Below are 26,281 nucleotides of genomic sequence, written 5' to 3' on the forward strand. Positions count from 1 at the left end.
TAGGCCGCATTTGGAGTATTGTGTACAATTGTGGTTGCCACACTACTGGAAGGATGTTGATGCATTGGAAAGGGTGCAGAAGAAATTTACCAGGATGTTGCCTGGTTTGGAGGATATGGACTATGGAGAAAGGTTGAACAAACTTGCATCGTTTTCGTTGAAGCGTCAGAGGATGAGGGAGGATCTGATAGAGGTTTACAAGATTATGACAGGCTTGGATAGAGTGGATAGTCAGAATCTTTTTCCCAGGGTCAAAGGGTCAATTACTCGGGGGCGTAGGTTGAAAGTGAGATGGGGAAGTTTAAAACAGAAGTAAGGGGCAAGTCTTTCACATAGAGGGTGGTGAATGCCTGGAACGCGCTGCCAGAGGAGGTGGTGGAAGCAGATTCTATAACAACTGTCAAGAGGCATCTGGATAGAAACATGAATAGGCAGGGAATGGAGGGATATGGACCACTTAGAGGCAAGAAAATATTAGATTAGAGAGGCATCTGTGTCGGCACAGACTTGGTGGGCCGAAGGGTCTGTTCCTGTGCTGGACTGTTCTTTGCCTCAGGATAAAGGGTCAGCCATTTAGGACCAAAATGAAGAACATTTCTTCACTCAGTCGGAGGAATTCTCTGTCCCAGAGACTTGGAGTATATTCAATAGAGATATTTAGATTTGAAGGAATCAAGCGATACGGGAGTGGCTGGGGAAATGGAGTCGATGTGGAATATTAGCCATCATTTTATTGGACACTGGAGTAGGTTTGAGGGACTGGAGGGTTTACTCCTGTCCTTATTTCTTGTAGTTTTATATCAGTAAGACCTGTAGCTTTCAGTAGTTATAAAAAGGTAAGCAATGGCTTTTTATGTTGAGAAAGTCATTTCAGCGTATTTGTCATATTAGAGCAATGAGCTAGATTCCAACAGAGCCAGAGAGTTGAGGAAATAAACCCTACACTATCCAGGAGCAATGCCACGGGGAGTCTGCTAAGCCAGCTCCAATGTTATGCAGAGGCAATCATTAAGTGGTTCATGTTTTACAGTTGTCTCTCTCTCCATTTATTGTCTGCCTCTCCTTTTGGACCAGTTATTTATGAAGATGGAACAGTTTTTACAACACACAGGCAGCCTTTTATTCTGTGCGTAATGCAGCTCTTCTCAATATCTGTTTTAAATTTACTATTCACTAATTTAAATTTATGTCCTGTGCTACTGTTCCAATCCTTAATTGTCAAAATAAACAAGGTTACATCCAACTGCACAAACACAAGCCTGATGACTGCTCGTTAAAAGTAATCCCCTCGTGGGCTCTCTCATCAACGCAATGTAACATCAGCCCAGCTTCTGGGAATAGGACGTAAAGTGTGCTCATGACAGCTTACATCTTATTAAAAGAGTTTCTGAAAAATTAAATGTAAACCACAAGTTTTGTAGCTTGCATTTTACAAACTAACATTTGCAGATCATCACAGAGCCTGGACTGGGTGGTGACACTCTGAGCCAGGGTTTTAAGTCACAACAAAGGTTATCTTAAAGGAAGCTGGATTTCTTGTTACATCGAAGCAAATGGTGAGAATGGAAAATCAGCCTGGAAATAAAACACTGCACCCCCTCCCGATATACAGGGTATAGATGTGCCGTAGCATGCACCGTAGATTGCGTAACACAAAACTGCTGCACTCTCTGTAATCTTCAGCACTGGGCCAAAGATGAACAATATTTGGCAGGATTTGCTTCCAGTCTGGAAGCTAATCTCAGATTATGAAATCTCTCAAACGATGCTCGTAGTTTCTGACAATCTGATTCCCTCAATTAGTTTAGTGCTCTGCAATCACTACTTGCACAGACAGCCAGGATTCTTGCCTCTGTGCAAGTGTGAGCCTGCCAGTCTGCAGGAGAATGTCTATTCTTTAATAATGAACTAGTGTACGAGTGTGAGACTTAATCAAACTACAGCAGCAGAGGGGACAAGCAAGTTTAGATGTTAGAAGCACCTTCGAACCATCAGCTGATGGTACTTAGTTGCCTTCTTGGTTACTTTGCGCCGATCCTTCATTCAGGTTCAGAATTCTGGTATCTAACTGACATCTTTTAAGATAATTAAAGTTTATAAAGTAGAGAGAGAAAAATAATTTCCTCTCATGGGCAAATCCAGAACAAGGGAGACATAATGTTAAAATTGGAACAAGACCATTCAGGGGAGTGTCAGAAAGCATTTCTCCAAACAACAGGAAGTCCCTCCCTCAAAAAGCATCACGGTCAAAGGTCAATTGAAAATTACAAAACCGACTGTGCAGATTTTTGTTAGGGAGGGATATTAAAGGATTACAGAACAGTGGCGGGTGGATGGAGCTTAGTTACAGGTCAGCTGTAACCTAACTGAATGGTGGAACAGGCTCAAGAGTTTGAGTCTTCTGCATAGATTGTAGGGATCAATTCCCATGAAGTTCCCCCAATCAATCTTTTATTTATGGTTTCTGGGAATTGTCAGCTGAAGTTGCCGCTGAGAATCGGGGAAGTTTCCTGAGGAAGTTAGCGCTTTAAAATAATGCAATGTAACATGTGCTGGGTACCATAATGTTGTGTTTGTGTAACTGGACTAATCTCCCAGACAACCAGAGCTCAAATCTCACTATCCTAATTTGTGAATTTAAATTCAGTTTGAAATCAGTAGAAGTGATTAAACTTCTGATATAACCCAAATGGTTCACTAAAGACTGTGAAGAGAAGGAAACCTGCCAGCTTTACCCGGTCTGAGTCGATACAGAATCATAGGAATTAGGAGCAGAACTAGGCAAATTCAGCCCTTCGAGCCTCCTCCGCCATTCAATCAGATCATTGGCTGATCTCTCCCTGGTCTCAAATCCACCTCTCCATCTATTCCCCAAATCCCCTTATCCTTCTTTTAAATCAGAAATATATCCATCTCCTTCCTGAAACCATTCAATGATTCAGACTCCACCGCGCTCTGGGGCAGCGAGTTCCACAAATTCACCCCCCTCTGCGAGAGGTAGTCCCTGATCATCTCAGTTTTAAATCTACTGCCTCTCAACCGGTGACTCCAGTCCCACTCTGATGTGCTTCACCATTAAACAGTCACTCAATTGTATCAAAACATTACAATCCCACTTGGACTGCAGCAGTTCAAAGTGGCGATAACTCATCATCACCTGCTCTGGGTGACTAGCGATCGGGTGCAACCACTACTGACCTCTGCAACGAGAAAACAAAGAAACACGGCTATACAAATCACTTCCTGTGGCTACAAACAAACCCGGTAACAGCGTCACACTGATTAAAAGACAAGGAAAACAAAGCGTCAGTGCTAACTGATCATCTACATATTGTAACCTCGCCCAGTACCCAGCACAGATACCGCACCAACATTCCGAATGAAAAACTGGTCACATCACATCAGTGAAACCCTCGGATCTCTGTCCACAAGATATAGGAGCAGAATTAGGCCATCGAGTCTGCTCTGCCATTCAATCATGGCTGATATGATTCTCATCCCCATTCTCCTGCCCTCTCCCCGTAACCCTTGATCCCTTTATTGATCAAGAACTTAAGTCAATGAGTTTATCTTCCACTTCATGTTTAAAAAAGATCCTATATTTACAAAGCACCTTCCACAATCTCAACACATCCCAACCAAATAAATATGTTTTTTTGGAAGTGTAGTTACTGTTGTAATGTAGCAAACATGACAGTTATTTTGCTACCATCTCTCATCATGCCTTGGTGTCGAGGGTGATAATTCTCCAGTGAAGCACCCCATAATGCTTTGCTATTTTAAAAGCATGACAGAAGCGCACAAGTTGTTGGCCTCACCTCGATAATGCTCCATCCTGGTGTGGTGCGTGATGCCTTGTGACCGGAAGCTAAGGCTGAGGATGTAACGCGGATCCGAACTGTCCCTCACCAAGAACGAACCATCCGGCTTCCCCTTCAATTTCATTTCAGCGTCATCCCAGTTCATTGGACCCCAGTACCAGCCGCACTGCGGGAAAGAGCAGAGTGGGCATCAGGCTGGGAAAGAACTTGCAACCTCCAGTTTGTCCTCCAAGATACACAAACTAGCAAAGAGATAGACTCGTGTTGACACAAAGCTTCTCAGCTCTTCACAAACAATGATCTACTTTTCAAATGGAATCACTTTTCTCATTCAGGAAACGCAGCAGCCAATTTGGGCGCATCAAGCTCCCACAAACTGCAACGTGATAATAAGCTCATGATGTTTTGTTTAGTGGTGTTAGTTGAAGGATAAATATTGCTCTGGATATTGGTGCAGTGGGGGCAAAGCGGGGCTTCCTGCTCTTTCAAATAGTGCCATATCCTCTCGTCAGGCCAGGACTTCAACATCCTGATCCGACAGTGCAGCATTCCCTCGGCACTGCACTGATCCTGCCGCTCCGGATTACCCTCAAGTCTCTGGACTGAGGCTGGAAGCCACAAGCGTCCGACTGGGAGATAACAGTTACCCACTGAGTCACCATCAATCCTCCAAGGCAGAGACACAATTTTTTCTTCCCCTCTGCTCCTCTTTTCAATATTGTCAGTGAAAGTTTTACGGATAGTTCAGAGTAAAATAGCGGCGACACAACGCCGGTACCTTTTCCAGCTCCCGTAAACTGGCTGCAAAGCTGTTGGAGTCCCTCCGGCTCAGCGGGCAATGCTGGGGCTGCACCGTCATCGGCCGGATTTGGGGCAAGTTTCTCTGCAACGTGTCTGCTGGAGAGAAGAAAGATCCAATCAGTGCCCAGAACAAACAACTCATTTTCAAACCTTCAATAAAGGAGAGAGAACAACCGAGAGGGATCACAAAGGCTGATCCCATTGGAACACCCCCACTTCCCCCCCATTATTCTGCCACAGAGAGACCTCAGGAAAGAAGTGATTCTGGAATGTTCTAGACTCAAGAACAGTTTCTTCCCTGCTGCTACCATCAGACTTTTAAATGGACCTACTTTGCACTAAGTTGATCTTTCTCTACACCCCGAGCTGTGACTGTAACACTACATTCTGCACCCTCTCCTTTCCTATGAATGGTATGCTTTGTCTGTATAGTGCGCAAGAAACAATGCTTTTCACTGTATACTAATATATGTGACTATAATAAATCAAATTATATCCTAACTGACACCAAGTCCCATTCACTCATCACCCTGTGTGTTCACTAACACGTGAGTGTTCAAGATCAGTAATGCCTCAATTTTAAAATTCTCATCTCCACCTGGATTGGTGCTCCCATCTCTGTAACCTCCTTCAGCCTCACAATCCTCGGAGATCTCTGCGCTCCTCCAATTTCGGCCTCTCGTGCATCCCAATTTTAAATCAGCGAAGCAGCTTCAGCTGCCTGGGCCCCCAAATCCAGAATTCCCTCCCTCGTCATCACAACCTCCCTATCCCCATCTCCTCCTTTAAGAAAATCCTTAAAACTTACCCGTTTGACCAAACTTTTGGTCACCTGCCTTAACAGATCTCAGGTGTTACATTTATGTCTGATAACACTTCTCTAAAACACCTTGGGATGTTTCATTACATTAGAGATACTATAAAAAGGAAGGAATTGACACAATGATGTTCCGACGTCCAGGTTTTAACTAAAGCTGAAAAGCATTCCTTCCAGAAGAGAGATGGCGGATTGTCAGATCATCAAAAACTCAAAATCAGAACAGGAACCAACCCCAAAATGGCCAATTCCCGGGAATCCGCTTTCTCACATCATTTAGAATCAGAGTCTTAGAGGAAAGGAGACCATTCAGCCCATCATGTTTGTAACAGCTCTTTGAAAGAGTTATCCAATCAGTTCCACTCCCAGTAAACCCTTCCTCTTCAATTATTCATCCAATTCCCTTTTGGAAATTACCTTTGAATGTGTTTTTGCCGTCCTATTAGGCAGCGTATTCCAAATCAGAATTCTCATCTTCCCTCATTCTTTTATCAAACAGTTTAAATCCCACGTTCTCTGCGTATCGACTCTTATGAAAACAGTTTCTCCCTTTTCCTTAGCAAAGCCCTCCATGATTCAGAACACCTCGAGTTAATTTCCCCGTCACCGCTTGAAGGACACTGGAGTAAAGTGGTTATTCTGCCCGTTTCTTCCTAAATTTGGTCATTCTTGGTCTTTGGGTCTCCAGCAACACTTCCATGGCTCCCTGCACGGTTACTTACTCTGCTGTCACATAGACGGACCAAGTGTCAACCAGGCAGAGCCAAAACTAAAGACAAAAAGAACCAAGTAGACTTGGCAGCTGTGTGGTTGCATTGGTGGAGTCTCCGACTGGTGGATGTTGGACCCAATGATGAGTGTCAAAAATAAGGAACAGATTAAAACGACTTTTATTCCCCAACTTCCAGTACTTTAATAAACCATTTGCTCGGATGAAGGAGCAATTTCTTCACATAAATGGTTTGTCAATCTTTGGAATTCTCTAGTCCAGAACTACGGATGCTCAGTCGGTGTTGGAGACCAAGGTCGATAGATTTTTAGATCCTGGTGGAATCGAGGGAAATGGGGGCTATGTGGGAGAATGTAGCGGAGGTAAAAGCTATGATCGCACTGAATGGCAGAACAGGTTCGATGGGCTGAATGGCCTCCTCCCTCACAAGGAGCAGAGGCGGGGTCTTACCGTTTAAGCTGAGGCTGTGCTGGATGGAAGTGTGAGGCGGAGGAGGAGGCGGAGGAGGAGGAGGCAGAGGTAACAACTGTAAGCTAGCAGCAGCCGGGCTCACTGGGCAAGATGGAGGTTGCGGCCCTGCGATGTCATCTGGAAAACAACACAAGCTTCCTCAGAAATAAAACCGAGAGGCACGGGTGGCAACAGGGCATCAAACCCGGGTCACCAGCCAATTCCCACCCCAACAATTGCGGTGAGATAATGAAGGGGAGCACACGCCCTCCCCGACCCCCACAAGACAGCAAGTGAAGATCCCAAACACCGATTCAGTTTATTTGTTAGTGTCACAAGTAGGCTTACATTAACACTGCAATGAGGTTACTGTGAAAATCCCGTAGTTGCCACACTCCGGCGCCTGTTCGGGGACACTGAGGGAGAATTTAGCACGGCCAGTGCACCCAACCAGCATGGCTTTCAGACTGTGGGAGGAAACTGGAGCACCCGGAGGAAACCCACGCAGACACGGGGAGAATGTGAAGACTCCGCACAGACAGTGACCCAAGCCGGGAACTGAACCCGGGTTCCCGGCGCTGAGAGGCAGCAGTGCTAACCACTGTGCCACCGTGCCGCCCCAACTCAGGGATGACACTGAATGGTGTTGACTGCTGACTACATAATCCAGATAATAGACTCCACTTTCAGAGATAAAACAGAGCATCTTGCTACATTAAAGGTGCTATATAAATGTTAATTGTTAGTGCTATTGTTATTTGCATGTTATTTTACCGGACTCTGGGATCTTAATAATTAAGCAACAATAACTGAAGTGAGGTTTTCCTCCCCTTGATTTAGATACAAAATTATTCCCACAGGATTCCTGATATCAGGAATGACCAATAGCAATTAATTCCTGATGGTGTAATAAGGCAAATCCCATTGGATTTGTTTAAGAAACATCTGCTTGCTGTGATGGGATAGGTTGGAGTTTCCTGTTTAGGTGGGCTGAATGGCCATCCTCTTCCACATCTACCTGACTGTCTGTGTAAGCAGATTAATATTTCCTATGAAAAGGCTGCAGCTGAACAATGGTTGGTTTCAAGACCACATTTACTGGGCCAGAAGATCCAATTCTTTCCCTGGAAAAAAGTAATGCCCAAAAACATTGGTCCAGAGGTTAAGTCCCAACACTTCCTGGTGCATCCTATTGTCTGGTGCATCTTATGGACCATCAAATATGGTAATTTATATTCCATTGGCCAGGCTGGGACAAGCAGCAGACTCACTGCCCACCAGTGAGAATGCCATTCTCGGCATCCAGGATCTACACTGGACACTGCCATTAGCAGGGGAACTTCCTCCTCAGTTACTCCGCTGCTGAACTTGCTGGGGCCGTTGTATAAGTTGGTAAAATGGTGACATCAAACAAGGCCATTGGAGGGATCAGGTTTCCACAAACAAACGGACTGGGGTTTTTTAATAACCGATTAAATCTCAGACCCATAGGTCACGACGCTAACCGGTGGAACAATTGGCCATTACTTTGTCATTGGCATGTTTACACGCAGTACACACAACAACAGGGACCTAATTCTTTTACTGTTCTCAGTTAAACAACCCTCTCCATTATAGAGCCAAGAGTGGGCGGGTGAAAGCCATGGGGAGTGCGGGGAAAACAAGCAGAGTGTCCATTATCTTCATAGGAAAGTCATTGACAAACGAAGGTGATGGAACACACCAGGCAATGGGCTGGAGTCACACCTTGGTGCAGTTTGCATACTCTACCTAGGAGGCTGAGGCTCCTGCGAGGAGGAGGTGGAGGCGTCGGGGGGTGAGGTGACGGGGGTCCACGGCGAGAGATGTCCAGGTCAACCAGTGACACAGTTTCTCCTGATAACAGACGGGAAGAGACTGTCAGTGAAAACAGAAAAGGTTTTGTCCGTTCCCCAGCACCCCGCCCCCTCCCCCCCCAACCCGCCCCCTCCCCCCCCAACCCGCCCCCTCCCCCCCCTCCCCCCCAACCCGCCCCCTCCCCCCCTCCCCCCCAACCCGCCCCCTCCCCCCCTCCCCCCCAACCCGCCCCCTCCCCCCCTCCCCCCCAACCCGCCCCCTCCCCCCCTCCCCCCCAACCCGCCCCCTCCCCCCCTCCCCCCCAACCCGCCCCCTCCCCCCCTCCCCCCCAACCCGCCCCCTCCCCCCCAACCCGCCCCCTCCCCCCCAACCCCCCAACCCGCCCCCTCCCCCCCAACCCGCCCCCTCCCCCCCTAACCCGCCCCCTCCCCCCCTCCCCCCCAACCCCCCAACCCGCCCCCTCCCCCCCTCCCCCCCAACCCGCCCCCTCCCCCCCTCCCCCCCAACCCGCCCCCTCCCCCCCAACCCGCCCCCCCCCCCCCTCCCCCAACCCGCCCCCTCCCCCCCAACCCGCCCCCCCCCCCCTCCCCCAACCCGCCCCCTCCCCCCCAACCCGCCCCCCCCCCCCCTCCCCCAACCCGCCCCCTCCCCCCCCCCCGCATTCAGGGCTGCACAGAATGCAGCAATGTTTTATTTTCTCTTGCTTGGGCAAGTCCTCAAAGTTACAGATTTAAGATTAATTGGCATAAATACTAGGGTGGTAGATAAATAAGACTGAACACAGCGAGTTCTAATCCGAATGCATTGCCAAGGTGGGCAGATGCAAATTCAATAGTAATTTTCAAAATGGAAGAAGCGTAAAGGATTAGGAGTAATTGGAAAGCGCTGGCTCAGGTACGAGGGTCCAAATGGCCACCTTCTGTGCTGTATGGCTTTATTATTCCACAACAGCCTCTCTCCCAGCCTCCCAGAAAAAATTCACGGGATGCCAGATCCGTGTTCAGACACCATTTCCTTTCTCAGCGAGTGGCAAAACAGCTAATCTCAGAATAGCGACGAGAATGGAGAGAAGGGGGAGGAGGAAGAGACAGAGAGGGAGAAGGTGGAAGAGCAAATAGAGAAGGATGAAGAGGAGGAGGAGGAGAAGATGGTGGAGCAGAGAGAGGAGGTGGACAAGGATGAGGCAAGAGGGAAGTGCGAGGGAGGAGACAGCGAAGGCAAATTAAAAACTCTGTACCTGTGAAAGGTGAAGCTAAAGACACTGGAGTGAAGGCACTTTGTGTCCGCGTCAGCCTGGGCTTGCTACAAAAGAAGAACAGTTAAAAAATCATCAGACAAGTGGGCGAAAAATCCTACAGAAACAGCGAGATTGGTTAATACAGGAACATTCGGTAACATTGTCAAACTCCCCCTGACTCAGAGAGCAGCATCTTATTGCTGAACAGGAGCCCACACTTTTAAATATTCACACTCTTGTCTCATTTTCTAGCTTGTGGGTGGATTCAATATTACACAGAATAAATCAAGGGTTTATAACAGGACCAAATTCACAGAGGCCTGAAAACCGGTCTCTGAATCTCCAGCTGACTTAGCAGTTGACCGAATGCTCACCCTCCTCCTCAATCCCGCCTCAGAGACAGGGTCTAATCTGGAGGCCTGGCTGCTTTCAGCAACACTCTCACTGGCAGAATCAAGGTTTGTCCTGGTACACAGCCAGAGCTGCCACCTCCAATCTGTGACAGAGCTGTCAGCACTCCTGCTACGACGACCAGATTCCAAAGGATTTTCCGTCGGATACGGGGAAAATGAGCATCTGATGCAGCAAAGTTAAAACAGCCAACAATGTAATTGTGAAATGAAGCAGAGACCACACCCCACCCCAACCTCACTGACAAGTGGCTCTCAGCCCTCGCTCTCTGAACAATCCCGTCACACAGTCATTACAGGCAGCGAGGATTTCAGCCTTTATTCAGAGACTGCAACCGTCATTTAAGAGCAATGAAGATGGAGCATAAACACGACTGGTGATTGCGCTAATAACACACACACCTATCCCACGCGTGCGCACACACCTACCCCACGCGTGCGCACACACCTACCCCACGCGTGCGCACACACCTACCCCACGCGTGCGCACACACCTACCCCACGCGTGCGCACACACCTACCCCACGCGTGCGCACACACCTACCCCACGCGTGCGCACACACCTACCCCACGCGTGCGCACACACCTACCCCACGCGTGCGCACACACCTATCCCACGCGTGCGCACACACCTATCCCACGCGTGCGCACACACCTATCCCACGCGTGCGCACACACCTATCCCACGCGTGCGCACACACCTATCCCACGCATGCGCACACACCTATCCCACGCGTGCGCTCACACACCTATCCAGCTTAGCAGACGTAAATACCAACAAGGGTAAAATTTCCCTGGAGGGATTAGTAGGGGTCACCACTTCTGAAATAAAGTGGCAGGCATTTGAAATGACTGGGAACATACAGCAGAATCTCTGCCCATTAAACAGCTGCTCATCCCGACCCCTTCCCCAAAATCCAGCCGCTCCTCCCGACCCCCCTGCCAAAACAAACCAGCCACTGCTGGTGATTGTAGGAGTTGGCCATTCAGCCCTTTGAGCCTGCTCCATCATTCATAACTTGTCATTCAACTCAGTAACATGTTCCTGCCTCTTGCCCTCCCCCCCCCAATTATTTGATCCCTTCACCCCCAAGCGCGACATCTAACTCCTTCTTGAAAAAACAATGTTTTGGCCTCAACTACTTTCTGTGGTGGCAAAATCCACAGATTCACCACTCTCTGGGTGAAGAAATTTCTTCTCATCTCTGTCCTAATAGGTTTACCCTGCATCCTCACATTGTGACCCCGAGTTCTGGACACCCCCAACATCGGGAACATCCTTCCTGTATCTACCATGCTCAGTCCTGTTACCGAATTTTATGGGTTATGAAATCCCCTCTCACTCTTCTAAACTCCAGTGACTATAATCCTCAACCTCCTCTCATTTGACAGACCTGCCAAGCCAGGAATCAGCCTGGTAAACATTCGCTACACTCCTTCTAACAGCAAGGACATTGTTCCTCAGATAAGGACACCAAAACTGCACACTATATTCCAGGTGTGGCCTCGCCAAGGCCCTGTAGAATAGCAGCAAGACATCCCTGTTCCTTAACTTGAACCCTCTCGATTATCCAATTCTTTATCTCATTGCGGTCTGTGGGATCTTGCTGTGCACAAATTAAACACTGCATATTCTCACCAATAACAGCATTGAAAAGTCAATCGCTCACTTTGATTTCTTTCAGGTTTCCCAAAGGTGGGAAATCCATTCTATAAATGGATGTTCTTCATTCCTACTTTTCCAACATCTTTCAGGAAGTTAAAGTTAGACCCCAGTTAAAACTGAAATTGAAAATCCATCCTCGTCACCTGACCTGTCCACCAGGTTTTTTCTTCCTCCCAATGACATCACCCACAGCTGAGAGATCGATTTTTTAAAAAAATCTCTTAAAGGTACATTAACCTCACACCATCAGAAATCTCGGGTTTTGACATTTTCAGTCAAGTGTTAATGCTTCATGACATCACCCCTGAACATCTGGCTCGCTTGTTTTATAACCCCCCCTGCCCCCCTGACCAAATCATTTACTCATCGTAACCTTCCCAAATACACCCTAGGTCTAGATAAAATAAATCATCTTTTCTGCCAGGTATTTGTCAAGAGTTCAAATCAACATAAAATGAAGATTTCATAATGCATCTAACAAAATAATAGATAATAGATTTATTTTGGCACCGATATTGTTACTGTCAGATGAGAGTTCCAATCTCAGGTAGACACGGTTTCAAAATAAAGCAGAAAGGTTCTTGGTGTCGGTGAATTATTTCACCCACCTGCATCCTACCCGACTGGCATCTTGCCCAGTGGGTTTTGGCTATTTGCCTCGGCTGAATATTAAAAACTAGAAGCTATTGATGTTCCGTGCGCTACCAGACCCGCCACACATGCAACACGTTAACTGCTGGAATTTAGACAATCTGTGGAGTCAGGAATGTACCTGAAGCCTTTGAAGTTCACAATCGGATTGATGCCAAAGCAAAACAAGAGTTTAATGTTCTTTGCATCGAATTAGCAGCTTAAAGACAAGCTGATTCAACCAACCAGTCCATGATATTGTTTATCCTCCTCAACAGCCTCCTCCCATCCCTCCCTCACACCGTATTAGCATATCCTTCCATTCATTTCTCCCTCATACTTGGCTTGTTTCCTTTCAAAGATGTCTCAGCAATGTCTTAACTACTTCCCGAGTTCCAATTCTCACTGCTCTTTGGGCAGGCTCCTCACAAATTGCTGACCGGATTTATTGATGACCCTCGCAAATAGAAGTGTCTTTTTTTAAAACCTAATCAAGATGGGTCTTGTGTCGGTGTCTGCTGTGGTTCAATGGAGGCCTCTGGACTCAATAACCTCATGACCTGGGAGGTAGGTCCAACCCCAGGGTCTTAAGCAGACAATCCAAGCGTGACAACACGCCAAGAACACAAGCAATAGGAGCAGGAGTCGACCACATGGCCATCGAGCCTGTTCCGCCATTCAATACCATCAGGGCTGATCTTGGGCATCAACCCCAATCTCTTCCCAGTTTCCTTTAAGCCTGGGGGATTTTCACAGTAACTTCATTGCAGTGTTAATGTAAGCCTACTTGTGACAATAATAAATAAATCATAGAAACCCTACAGTGCAGAGAGAGGCCATCTGGCCCATCGAGTCTGCACCGACCACAATCCCACCCAGGCCCTACCCTCATGCCCCTACACATTTACCCGCTAATCCCTCTGTCCTACACATGTCAGGACACTAAGGGGCAATTTTAGCATGGCCAATCAACCCAACCCGTACTTCTTTGGACCGTGGGAGGAAACCGGGGCACCCAGAGGAAACCCATGCAGACACGAGGAGGACGTGCAAACTCCACACAGACAGTGACCCAAGCTAGGAATCGAACCCAGGTCCCTGGAGCTGTGAAGCAGCAGTGCGAACCACCGTGCCGCCCCTAAAAATCAAAATGGAGAATGTGGGCAACAATCCCACTGCCTCTCACATGCAAAGCCAGTGCTCCACCACTTGAGCCAATTCCCCCAAGCTAAAACTTTTTAATTCCCTCAGAAATCAAAAATATGTCTGTCCTAGCCTTTAATATATTCAACAATGGAGCATCCACAGTCCTCTGGGGTAGAAAATTCCAAAGATTCACAACACTGAGTGAAGTAATTTCTCCCTATCTCAGTCCAAAATGTTCAGGCCCTTTATCCTGAGACTGTGTCCTCTTGTTTCCACTGGTTGGAAAATCTAGAACAATCTCAGCGTCAAATCCCTTCAGAATCTTGTTTCAATTCAATTGCCTCTCATTCTTCTAACTGCAGATAGTATTAGGCTAATTTACTCAGCCTATGATAGGATAACCCCTTCATCCCAGGGACCAAGCTAGTGAATCTTCACTATACCACCTTCAATGCAAATATTTCTTTATTAAACATGGAGACCCAAAATTGCACAAAGTACTCTAAATACGGTCTCACCAAAACCCTGTATAACTGTGGGAAGATTTTTTATTGCAAGGAGATTGGACAAGAATAAAGGCCAATGTGCCATTTGCCTTCTTAATTACTTGCTGCACCCGCTAACTTCCTTTTGCAAGTTTCAGACCTATTAAAAGATATTCAGCTTTTCTATTCTTAGAACCAAAGTGAATAACTTCACACTTCCCCACATTAAATTCCATCTGCCATTTTGTTGCCTACGCACTTAACCTGTCCATATCTCTTTGCAGCCTCTGTGTCCTCCCCACAGCTCACCTTTCCACCTAACTTGGTATCATCTGTAAAGTTAGATGGCAGGATAGAGTGTAATGCATCCAAGTCATTAATATAGATTGCAAATAGTGGAGGGGTCAGTATCAATCCTTGCAGCATACTGCTATTCACTGCCTGCCAACTTGAAAAAATCCCATTGATGCCACTTTATTTTCTATCCATTAACAATTCTATACTCATGCAAATAGAAACACAGAAAAAAAGTGCAGGAGTAGGCCATTCAGCCCTTCGAGTCTGCACTACCATTCAATATCATGGCTGATCATGTACTTTCAGTATCTCACTCCCACCTTCTCTCCATACCCCTTGATCTCTTTAGCCACAAGGGCCACGTCCAGCTCCCTCTTGAACATATCTAACGAACTGGCCCCAAAAGCTTTCCACAGGTTCACAATTCTGAATGAAGAAGTTCTTCCTTATCTCAGTTCTGAATGGCTTACCCCTTATTCTTAGACTGCGACCCCTAGTTCTGGACTTCCCCAACATCAGGAACACTCTTCCCGCATCTAGCCTGTCCAGTCCCATCAGGATTTCATACATTTCCATGAGATCCCCTCTCATGCTTCTAAATTCCAGTGAGAACAAGCTCCATCGATCCGTATTTCTTCGTATGTTAAATATATTACCCCCAATTCCAAGAACCCTTATTTCGTCTATTAACCTTTAGTGTGGAACCTTATCAAATTTCTTTTGGAAACCCAGACATACGACATCTACTGGTTCCCCTTTATTTACCCTGCTAGTTACGTCATCAAAAAACTCCAATAAATTCGGCATGGTTTCCCCTTAGAAAGCAAAGTCAACGTGGTTTTACTAAGTACATTGTTAAGACTTCCTTAATAATAGATTCCACATTTCCCCCAAGTACTGATATTAGGCTAACCGGCCTGTAGTTTACGGTTTGCTCTCTCCCTCCTTTCTCGAAAGCGGTGGAACATTTGTCAACTTGCAATCTGATAGGACTGCCCCCAAATCGAAGGAATTTTGGAGAATTATAACAAGTGCATCCACTATCTGTGCAGCTCTCTTGTTTGGAGCCCTGGGTTGGAGGCCATCAGATCTTGGGAATTTTATTCCCTTAAGTTTCTCCCACATTTGTACTCTACTCATATAAGTTTCCTTAATTTTCTCACTTATTATCCCCTAAGTCACTGTCTGTTTCAGATATGCAAATTGTGCTTCTATTGTGATAACAAAGTATTTTGTTTGATATTTGTCCAGTGCTGCACTGCTGGAGATATGGACTTGTGGATAAGTTAGACTATCTCCGCCCGCATGTGACTGTAAACAATCCTGTGACACTATTCCAAAAAGGAGCAAGGGGATCATCCTGGTGTCCTGGTCAATTTTTATTCCCCAACTAACTTCACGAAGAGAGATTATCTGATTATCCCGTTGCTGACTGTGGGAGTGTTATGGTGTGAAAAGGGCTTGTGTCTCCGACATTACAACGGTGACTATACTTCCATTACTTCACTGGCTCTAAAGCTAGAATGTCTCGAGATTGTAAAAGGCACTACATGATTTGAACACAAATCATTTCATCCACGTTCGTCAAGTATCTGAATTTCTCATTCTATTTCAGGTCATTAGTCAAGAAAAAAAAACAAAATCTGGAAATCTGCATAAAAGATGGAATGTTCTGGAAGCAACAGCAGGTCTGTTGGTTCAAGTACAGATTGTACATCACACGGTGAACTGTCACCAGCTGCAAACAATTCAGCAATTCTTCAGATCTGAGGATCTATGAAGAATTAGTGTGATGGAGCAACCCTGGATATTAAATTGGCAGAGAACATTCAATGGGGATTTTTTTGTTATCTGCTCATTAGCACATTGCTGTTTGTGGGATCTTGCTGTGTGCAATTTGGCTTCTGCATTCCCTACATTATAACAGTAGCTACTCTTCAATGGCCACTAAATGCTCTGGAATGTCCCGAGATGAGGGAAGCTGTTAATGAAGCTCAAGTCTTTCACCTGCATTACACAGCGAGCTGTTATTATCCAGCCAGAGTGATAAACAACAGGTTCAATTACAACATGGATAAGGAAACTGAATACTTCAAAGGAAGAGGAAAGATTTAGGGGTGGGAGGGTGGAACCAGAAGTATTTCTACCCAGGAGTCAGCAGAGTCCTGGCCAGCTGAATGATCTACGCTGTAACATTCTATGAAATTCACAGAAGCAGAGTACATTGCACAATGGGAATGCTGCAGTCTTCGGTTTACATCTCTCTTCCACCTCAACCCTGCCGACAACACCAACCTTCCCTTGCCCCTTCCAATTTCTCTGATGGTCATCTTCCTCAACAGAAAGACAGGCTGGAGTCCAGCTCTTCAGGACTCTGCTAATCTCAGCCTGTCGGGGCTCACTGGGCAAGTAGAGACTGCACAGTGTCACTCTGCGCAGGTAAATCAGTCTACCGTCTCCTCATATCTTCATTGAGCTGAAATGTTAGACCACTTATCCCATCTCCTCAAACCCAGAACCGCCAAATATCATCAGCGTTCACGTTCCTCTGTAAGTTGATGGGATCAAACCTCAGCAACATGAAGCTCAACCTCCTGATTTTACTCCTTGCCTCTCTTGCACCATTGGCTGTGATGCTTCCTCTAGTTTTGGAGCAATGAGCACTCCTTGGAACAGGGTCCAGACCCAATGGACCGAACACTCGCTGGAACAGGGTCCGGGCCCAATGGACCGAACACTCCCTGGGACAGGGTCCGGGCCCAATGGACCGAACACTCCCTGGGACAGGGTCCGGGCCCAATGGACCGAACACTCCCTGGGACAGGGTCCGGGTCCAATGGACCGAACACTCGCTGGGACAGGGTCCGGGTCCAATGGACCGAACACTCCCTGGGACAGGGTCCGGGCACAATGAACACTCCCTGGGACAGGGCCGGGCACAATAAACACTCCCTGGGACAGGGCCGGGCACAATAAACACTCCCTGGGACAGCACTGCACAAATGCCTCTGATGTGTTTCACAATTGCAAAGCAAGACAAGTTTGAGTAAAACAGACTATATGCTACACCAAATGGTTAGTTTGTGATCTCAGTTGAGAAGAGATCTCAGTTGCAATCATCAGTGACTGGGTAACACAGCCCTCCCGATCAAGGATCCTATGTTCAAAAGACTTACTACTCAAAGCTATAAAATTACATTTATAAATAGCTCACCTGGAATAGCTCTGTCCCATCTAGTGTATAAAGTGATGTACAATCGCTGACAGTGAGTCACGTGGCGCCTGAATGATTCATTGTACAGAGAGCAGGAAACATTAGCTCAGCACACTCGGGTCTATAAATAATTAAAAAGCAGCCAGAACAGCAAGTGTTAGTGAATGTGGAGATCTCGGAGGATCGAGATATTCAGGGGGTGTCTGTTCCATGACTGGGGGAGCGGTGAAGGAGTTATTCTGAAACCACAGTGCCCTGTAACCACACGTTCCGGATGCCCTTTCCTTCACCAGCATTCTACTGTTTCTCTCTCAATCAGGCCATTCAGCCCAACTTTAACAATGCCGGCATTTATGCATCCCTTTTCTTCATCATGTCACCCGACCAGCATAACACCTTGCTCCTTTCTCCAGCATCGATACAATTCACCTCCATCACTCCAATCGAGAATTCGGCATCTAAGGAGCAATCCACGCACACGGACTGTCCAACAGTGTCAACTCTGCTCGTCTTTGTACTGGCTGGATTAGGTCTCTGGTGAAACTGACTGCTCTTGCGCACTTCAAAAGATTTAAACCATGCAGAACCATGGAGAACGTCCTTTTGGAGGTCAGACACTCAGAACTGCACACAACATTCTACCCTCAACTCGACCAAACATTAAACAAGGTTAAAATAACCGTTTCTAACTCCAGTTAAAAGATCTCAGGACTTGAACCATTGAGTTTGATAAGGAGGCTCACATTGATCAGATATTACCAACGGAGGATTGTTAATTACTCAAATCCGACTCCTTTACCCAGCTGTCGATGGACATCAATCCAATCGTTACCCCTGTTCAGTGCCAAGGGTAATGAAGTGTATAATCAACAGGTTTGTGAATCTTCTCGAACTTGGTGCAGCCTTGAGCAGTCAGCAAGAAGGAGCTTGCATTCCTAAAGCAACTCTTCACCGGGTGACCAACTGCCTCACGCACAATGGGGTAACTTTAACCCAACTCTCCAAACAAGAGACGCAAGAGATTGGGCAGAACGAGGAAAAATCAAACCAAGTGGAAACTGGCGCGGCAGCTGAACCAATCGGCTTCACAATGACATCCAGTGTGTGACCTTGCAGCTCAAGTGCGATTGGTACATCGGCAAACACAGCAAGATCCCAAAACAGCCGGAGAGATAGATGTCGAGTCAATCTGTTTTTCATATCATCACTTGAGAGAGAGAAAGATTGACTGGAAAACCAGAAGTCCTTGCTGCTCCTACAATAGTGCCGTAGCATCCTGAACGGCCACGTGATCCATCGGCTTAACTCCTCCATTCAGAGCAGGACACTGGTCATAGAAAATTGGACATTTTAGTGAGTACAACCCACCATCCAATCTGGAAGCACCAACACTATCCAACTTTTAGTTGTGCTGCTGTGGGTAACATTTTCTTCTCTAAATCCTGGTTCAAGCTCCACTGTACACGTCCTAGGCTGATACCTCAGTGCAGTACCGAGGGACTGAGGAACTGCCACACAATCAGGGAAAAGCTGAAACCAAAGCATCACCCCCCCTCCCCCCCCACCCTCCAATGAAAACATTCCTGTGGCACTAAGAATGTCCTCTTGTCTGGACCGGCATCACCAGAAACAACTGTAATGGTCTGGCACATATAGGGTTAATGCGGGACTGAGTATAGTACCACCCACACAGTGATGAGAGAGAATACGTGACCCACACCTACAGAGCCGTGCGCGCAAGCATGCATGGAGACTGCTCCTAGCTTGGATCCTTTACTAGACATCTACATTGTTAACAAATGCCTACAATTAATCTACTTCAGACTAGGAAAACTTCATTAAGACCTACCAAATAGTATCCAACACCCTACAACAACTTCATTAGCCATTTATCCCTTAGCTGTTTGTGGGATCTTGCTGTGTATAAATAAGCTTCTGTCTTTCCCCCACATTACAACCTTCCTGCTGCAAGGTCATCAACATTAATGTTTCTCACTGCACAGACACCTGGCCCACTGAGTTATTCCAGTATCAAACATGAGACTCACTAGGCCCGGCGCTACACAAAGAAAATTCTCCCAACTTGGTTTTAAAATAAATAAAAACTTTATCTCCAATCGGTTTACCTGCCGCTCCACAGTAAAAGGTGAGAGAATAATAATTCACAGATCCAAGGTCAAACAGCTTTCCTCAAAAACAAGGCAACAGATAACAAGAATAGAAAAGGTCACGGCCACTGGGTCGAGACTATTCCTCGGAACACAATCCAGGAGCAGAATCCGTGCGTGGGGCTGAAGTGTTTAAGATGAAGATCAGCATCACCTTCCCAGGGCAGAGAGAGAGAGAGGCGCAATAAAAAGCAGCCTTGCCACATCTAGTGAATAAATTGGAATAAAATTACCTGATCGTTCATCGCTGCATACAATTACACATCTGAATTAACTATCCAACCACAAGCATCTCATTCATTTTAAATTGCATTTTTAAAAATCCTAGCACTCAGAGGTCAGAGAACTCCAATCAAAGCAAAATCCAGGCTGTAGGCAAGTTTATTAAAGAAAAATCCCAGTGTGCATCCAGTCAACAACAGAAACTCTTCAGATCAGCAGAGGGTCTGGGAACAAGTGCTGGCAATGCTGTTATTACTGCTGTGCTGAAGGGACTGGGTCGGCATAGGTAACAACGCCGAATATTGCTGCTGGTCGCTGGAATCCCCATGGATCTGACCCCCTTCGCCAACTGATGCCACCTCGCTGATAAATATAGACTAAACCAAGTAATAAAATGCGGTAAACAGCCGGAAAGAGTCGGCACAGTACACAGCCACCTCCACTCCCCCACTCAAACATCTGGTGGCACAGAGCCACCTCCCCACCCTCACTCCAAAACATCTGGTGGCACATTGTAGATGTAACCAATGCCAGAGAGATAGACTGCGGCACAGCGGTTAGCACTGCTTCTTCACTGCGCCAGGGACCCGAGTTTGATTCCTGGCTTGGGTCACTGTCTGTGTGGAGTTTGCACATTCTCCCCGTGTCTGCGTGGGTTTCTCCCGGGTGCTCCGGTTTCCTCCCACAGTCTGAAAGACGTGCTGGTTAGGTGCATTGACCCGAACAGGCGCCAGAGTGTGGTGACAAGGGGAATTTCACAGTAACTTCATTGCAGTGTTGTCAGCCTACTTGTGACTCATAAATAAACTTTAACTTTGCAGTGGTTCAAGGAAGCTCATCGCCACCTTCTCGAGATCAGAGATTTGAAAACAAGGATGAGAATTTTTTAAACGGAGGTGTTAGCGAGCACAGGGGTAATGGGTGAACAGGACTAGGTGCAGGGCACAGATAGCAGAGTCTTGGATGAGTTTCAAGTCAATGTAGGTTAGCCAGGAGAACATCTCCACTATTTTTTTGAATTTCCAGCTGTGTTTGCGCTATAGACTATTTGATTATCAATCTTTACCTCTCCCACCAAGCCATTCGCCAACTAATCTAACCAAACTTCCTTTTAACAAGAAATGGATCTCTTTGTCTCAACTGTACAGATATTTTATGAACATTTGTGACTTGAGAATTATTACTTCCTTTTAATTCTAATGCAACAATCAATGATTTTGGGAATGAAGGTTTGTATTTGCACTCTCTCCTGGTCAGTGACCACCTACTTATATTAATCCAAGCATTGTTTTTAAAGGCAGTATAGTCGGTGTGTTCTGGGACCAATATTTACTATAACTCATCATAAAAGATAACAAGACTTGTTATTAACACAGCACCTTTCATGACCTCAGGATTTCCCAAAATGAGCATGAGGTAACTTTGAAGTGCAGTCATTTTTGTAATACAGGAAACACGGCCGCCAAGGTGTGCACAGCAAGATCCCATAAATAGCAATGTAGCAATATGGTTTCCTGATAATTAACAGCATCAAAGAAATTGAATTGAGGGATAACTATCGATCCAGACATTGGGAAGACCTCTCCTGCCCTTATTCAAAATAGTGTCACGATATTTCCAACATCTTGCAATTTAATGTCTCAAACAAACATTGGCATCTGTTGACAGTGTAGCACTCCAGAGTATGGCACCAGGTGTCTCCACATAGATGGTGTGCTCAGGTCTCTGCAGTGGGGCTTAAGCCAACATCTAATGCAGAGGCGAGTGCTCCCTCCTCATTGTACGAGAGGCAAGTCCACAAGCATTCCATTCGCTTATGAACTTCCAACCTGCTACATAAATCCAGAACTGCCTCCAAGCCAATGACGTTATGAAAGATCCTTTGTTTTTGCTTGGATCATTAGGGTCAGTTCCCGTGGTACCAAACTAATAACAGATGTAATTATGATTCAGTCCAATAAACGGGAAAAAAAAACTCAACAATATTTGATTCCAACCGGTTCTGAAGCTCACAATTGCAGAGGCTTCGAGAGTAAAAATTTGCGGAAATAATTTGAGCGAGAATCCTATTTTATTGAGCAGTGGAGAAACATAATCCTTTAAACATCTTCAAACCTTTCAAATCAGTCCATGACGCCAACCACGGAACTATTCTAGATTCAGGTGAAAGAAAGTATTCATTTTGGAATCCGAAATCAAAATCACATCTTTTCTTCTCATTACTGTTAATTTTTCCCTCCCCCATATTTAATTCAGATATAAAAATACTTTAATGTGCAAGAACAAGGTAGTTATGAATTTGTTGGATATTCAGAGATTACCGTCTCAATCTCAACCCCTGGTGCAGGAGAGAAACCTTTCAGAGCTCACAGCTGAATTAAGTTAAATAAATAAGAAAGCAGAGCAGCATTTGAGGACGGGTATAATCGTGTTTAAAGCAGTTACATTTCTAACAGCTCCAAGGCCCAGTTCTACTGAGACACAGATCCCTGCAATGTAATCTTATTACAGAGCTACTTGCTGATTTGGTCTGACAGCAAAGTGCGACACTGGCAGCAAACTGGTAAATGGAAATAGAATCATTAACTTTTTCATTGCTGAGCTTCACTTTCACTCCAATGTTTCCAGCTCTCAATGACTTGAGCAAAAGCTGCTACCATATTCTGATGCACGTTACTGACATCAGGTAAAGACTGAAAGGTCTGATCATTAACACGCTTAACGTGAGACACTTGCAGTTTTATAGTTTCTTTTCACAATCTCAGCAATTTACAGCTGTAAAATACTCTATTCTTATGTATGTGGGATATGATTTAACCTCTTAATAAAAGTCTTTTTTCCCACTTTACAAGTAGCTTGTGGTTTGAACTGCAATGTGGAAGAACAAAAGGGTTGAAAGTTGTTCATTCCCAGATGCTTTAGGGTTTAATGCATCATGGTACAATTTCGCTGACAGTGCTGTTTAGATTCCGCGGAAGTGTAGAATGTGCGAATTGTGCCGATTGAGTTCTTTTTGTGGTCACATTGTGAAGAGAACCGAGGCAGTGGGACAATGAAACACTGGATTATTGCTAACCTCCCATGGGGAAAATCACAGAAGGAAAAGGTCTTATTCACAGCAACACCTGTGCTGCTATAATGAATTTGCAATGACAGCGTTTGCGAAAGATCTCAGGCATTCCTCAACAAGTTGGAGAGTGCAGCAGGATTAACAGGATTGATGAACATTACATCTCTACCCAGTGAAACGAACATGGTAACAGACAAAGAACAAACAGACAATTAAAGACACTGCATTTGCCTGGACTTGATCGAAGACAATGAAGAGAGTACATTGCAACCAGATTCAAACTGACAGTTGTGACGGTACTGTGCCTTTAAGAAATTTAAGTTTAGTTATGTTTCTCTGCAGGATGTTTCTGGCAGGCCCTGAAATTTGTCGGCACCATGTTGTCTGTAGCCTTTATTGCTGCTGAGGCAGAATAATTGAAGCAGTGTTTATTTTTAATCTGGTCTAATGCAGTGTCCTGTGGTTTTAACATGTCCCCATGGGATTGCTGAGTGGAGCTTTATTGAGGTTGACTGACAATTTATATCATGTGGCTAAGGGCAGCTACGCTTCACAGAAAAGCCCAGCTTTTAGATTAGTTTCTCAGTTGCTGCTAGAAGCTGGTGGAGGCAGGCAGTGTCCCTCTCCAGAGACTGAAAATTCCAAGACGAGGAAGCTTCAGAGATTTGATCCAATATTCAAAGGACTAATTCACAGCAGGTGTTAAAAAGCTGAAGATCCAGCATCACGTGAGCATACTTTTTGTGCTAAGTCTGGAGAAGGGTGTGTATGTCTGTGGGATGATGTTTGACTTGGAACAACAGAGATAGCTAGCTGTTAAGGATTTTACTGTATCATGTGTAAATCAGAGGGTGGTGAGTGTCTGGGACAAGCTGCCCGAGGTAGTAGTAGAAGCGGGTACAATTTTGTCTTTTAAAAAGCATTTAGATAGTTACATGGGTACAATGGGTATAGAGGGATATGGGCCAAATGCAGGCAATTGGGAATAGCTTAGGGGTTTAAAAAAAAAGGGCAGCATGGACAAGTTGGGCTGAAGGCCCTGTTTCCACGCTGTAAACCTCTACGACTCTAATTGGTAAAAGTTATGCCAATTATTATATTATAATTGTGTTCTTAAATAAATTTTGTTTGATGAAAGCTTCCTAATGGGTCACTTGAATCATACCTGGAGTGAAACACTATGCTCATCAATGCCAAAATCAGATGTAAAACTTAGGATCTAGGCTAACTTCACAAAACACCTGGGCCTGGGTCTTAACACAACAAAATACTTTTTGAACTGTTTTCACTATAGTAGGAAACAGCCAATTCATACACAGCAAGGCCCTACAAATAGCAATGCCTTAATGACCAGATAAATCGAGGGATGAATATTAACCGGGACACTGAGGAGATCACCCTTGCTCTTCTTTCCAGAAGTACCATGGGATCTTTTAGGTCCAGATGGTTTAGCTATTCGTCTGAAAGACAGCACCTCCAGCTATGTAGCACTCTCCAGGACTGCGGCAGGAATGTCAGCTGAGATTTTGTACACGAGTCTCTGGAGTAGGACTTGACCCTTTAATCTTCTGAATCAGAGACAAAAGTGTTACTCATTCTATGCTGCTCCTGGGCTAGGTAGTGATGCTCACTACCAAAGACACATATTCACAAATACCCAGCAGACATGCATGGGAATATATTGTGAAAAGGACACACACAACTATACAACAGTTCTGGAAATTTCACGCCAAGCTGTGATGATGGAGGAATGGTGGGAGATTTTGTGCCCTCAAAGTCACTCTCTTCTGCTCCAGCATCCCCCCACCCCCGAAGTGAATACCAAATTCCTTCACAGAAACCTTCAGCCCCTTGAGCCAAATGCGGAACCACGTTGGAACAAATTCTCCAGAGAGCAAGACAAACATCAAACTTTCCTTCCAGAGTTACAGGGGGCATAATGAAAACCACGTACTTAGAATTCCCAACACAACAAGGAACAGCACCATCAGCATTTGAGAAAACACAGATTAATATTGACTGCTACACCTGGGATAAAGGAGGGATTGTCAGAGAGTAAATAGGAGAGACTGGCAGCAAGGTCAGTAACAAGAGGACACAGCTTTAAGAAGATTGCCAGAAATCTTCCAGAGGAAGTTTGTTTTAAAGCGGCGAGTTATAAATGTTCTGGAATTCACTGTAAAAGGGAGGGGTGGGGGAGGGGGGCACGAGGAAGAGGGACTCAAGGATGAAGGTTAACTTTTCTCTACAAAATGGTCCCATTCTTAGTGCCCATCACTCTGCAATAACTGGATGAAGAATGAATGTGGATATTTTAATAAACGTTTGGCTTCCTCAGTGTCTCCAATAAGAATGAGTCTCTGAAGCCACACAGGCCAAAATTCCGAGTCGTGTCAAGTTGATGAATCTCAGTTGGAGTGCCAGTGAACATGTGCAATAAGCCTCAGTGCTCTATGCCGAGACACTTAGCCCGATAAATTAACTCTGGTTGTTTCTACTCCACATCAGCCTCCTCCTACCCAATCAACTGCTATCATTTCACCCTCATGTTCATCTAGCTTCACCCAAGTGCAACTATACTGTTCACCTCATCCACACTCAGTGGTAGGGCATTCCACATTCTGGGTGAAGACATTTCTCCCAAATTCCCTACTGGATTTAGCTGTGACTGTCTCATATCTATTTTTGGACTAGGTTCCATTGAGCAGTTTTGGACTTCCCCAAAAGTGGAAATATCTTTTACACGTATCCCATCGAAATCCTTTTGAATTTTACAGATTGGAAAGCCCAAATAGGCATTGGGAGAGATCAGGACTGGGGTGGTGTGGAATTCCCCATGGATGAATAGCCTGACACCTGGTGGAAGAACTGGAGTGTACACATCCCTAAAATTACAGCAACAGTCGATACACAGCAAACTGGGAAAGGGACAAATAAGAGATTAACATTGGAAAATAAAATTACTATGCGACAGGGGTTCGGATAGCTCTTTGCTCAACTCCAAGATATTGTGTCAATAAAGTTCCCCAGAGACAGGCACTGCAAGGCATACACTTGTCCCAATTAAATTTTACTTATCCCAATAGCAACTCAAATGTCAAATGCATAAAGATGTTCTGCAGATATTTACAATTAGCTCAACGGCTGCCTTGCAAAATCTCCAAACAAGCCCTTGCCGCAGCAGGTAGCTGACATTAATGCCATGTGTCATTCGCAGTCCATCACTTTTCTCATGGGTACGCGGCCCACATATTTTCGACCACAGAGTCACACCAGTATCT

The 26,281-nt window shown here is 45.6% G+C and overlaps 1 protein-coding gene across 3 annotated transcripts in view; it reads right to left on the reverse strand.

The window, feature by feature from the left end:
* The window catches only part of socs7 (suppressor of cytokine signaling 7), a 65,031-nt gene that overhangs the window by 24,803 nt on the left and 13,947 nt on the right, over positions 1 to 26,281 (reverse strand). For 2 of the 3 annotated variants that reach the window (XM_078224173.1, XM_078224176.1), the window contains exons 2-6: positions 9,693 to 9,757; positions 8,390 to 8,494; positions 6,620 to 6,757; positions 4,600 to 4,718; positions 3,819 to 3,987 (exon numbers count right to left, since the gene is read on the reverse strand). In XM_078224173.1, the coding sequence (XP_078080299.1) occupies positions 3,819 to 3,987; positions 4,600 to 4,718; positions 6,620 to 6,757; positions 8,390 to 8,494; positions 9,693 to 9,757 (596 nt within the window). The remainder of the gene's footprint in view (positions 1 to 3,818; positions 3,988 to 4,599; positions 4,719 to 6,619; positions 6,758 to 8,389; positions 8,495 to 9,692; positions 9,758 to 26,281) is intronic. The other variant, XM_078224174.1, reaches the window with a different exon arrangement.

Source organism: Mustelus asterias, chromosome 11, assembly GCF_964213995.1.
Source record: "Mustelus asterias chromosome 11, sMusAst1.hap1.1, whole genome shotgun sequence".
NCBI lineage: Eukaryota > Metazoa > Chordata > Chondrichthyes > Carcharhiniformes > Triakidae > Mustelus > Mustelus asterias.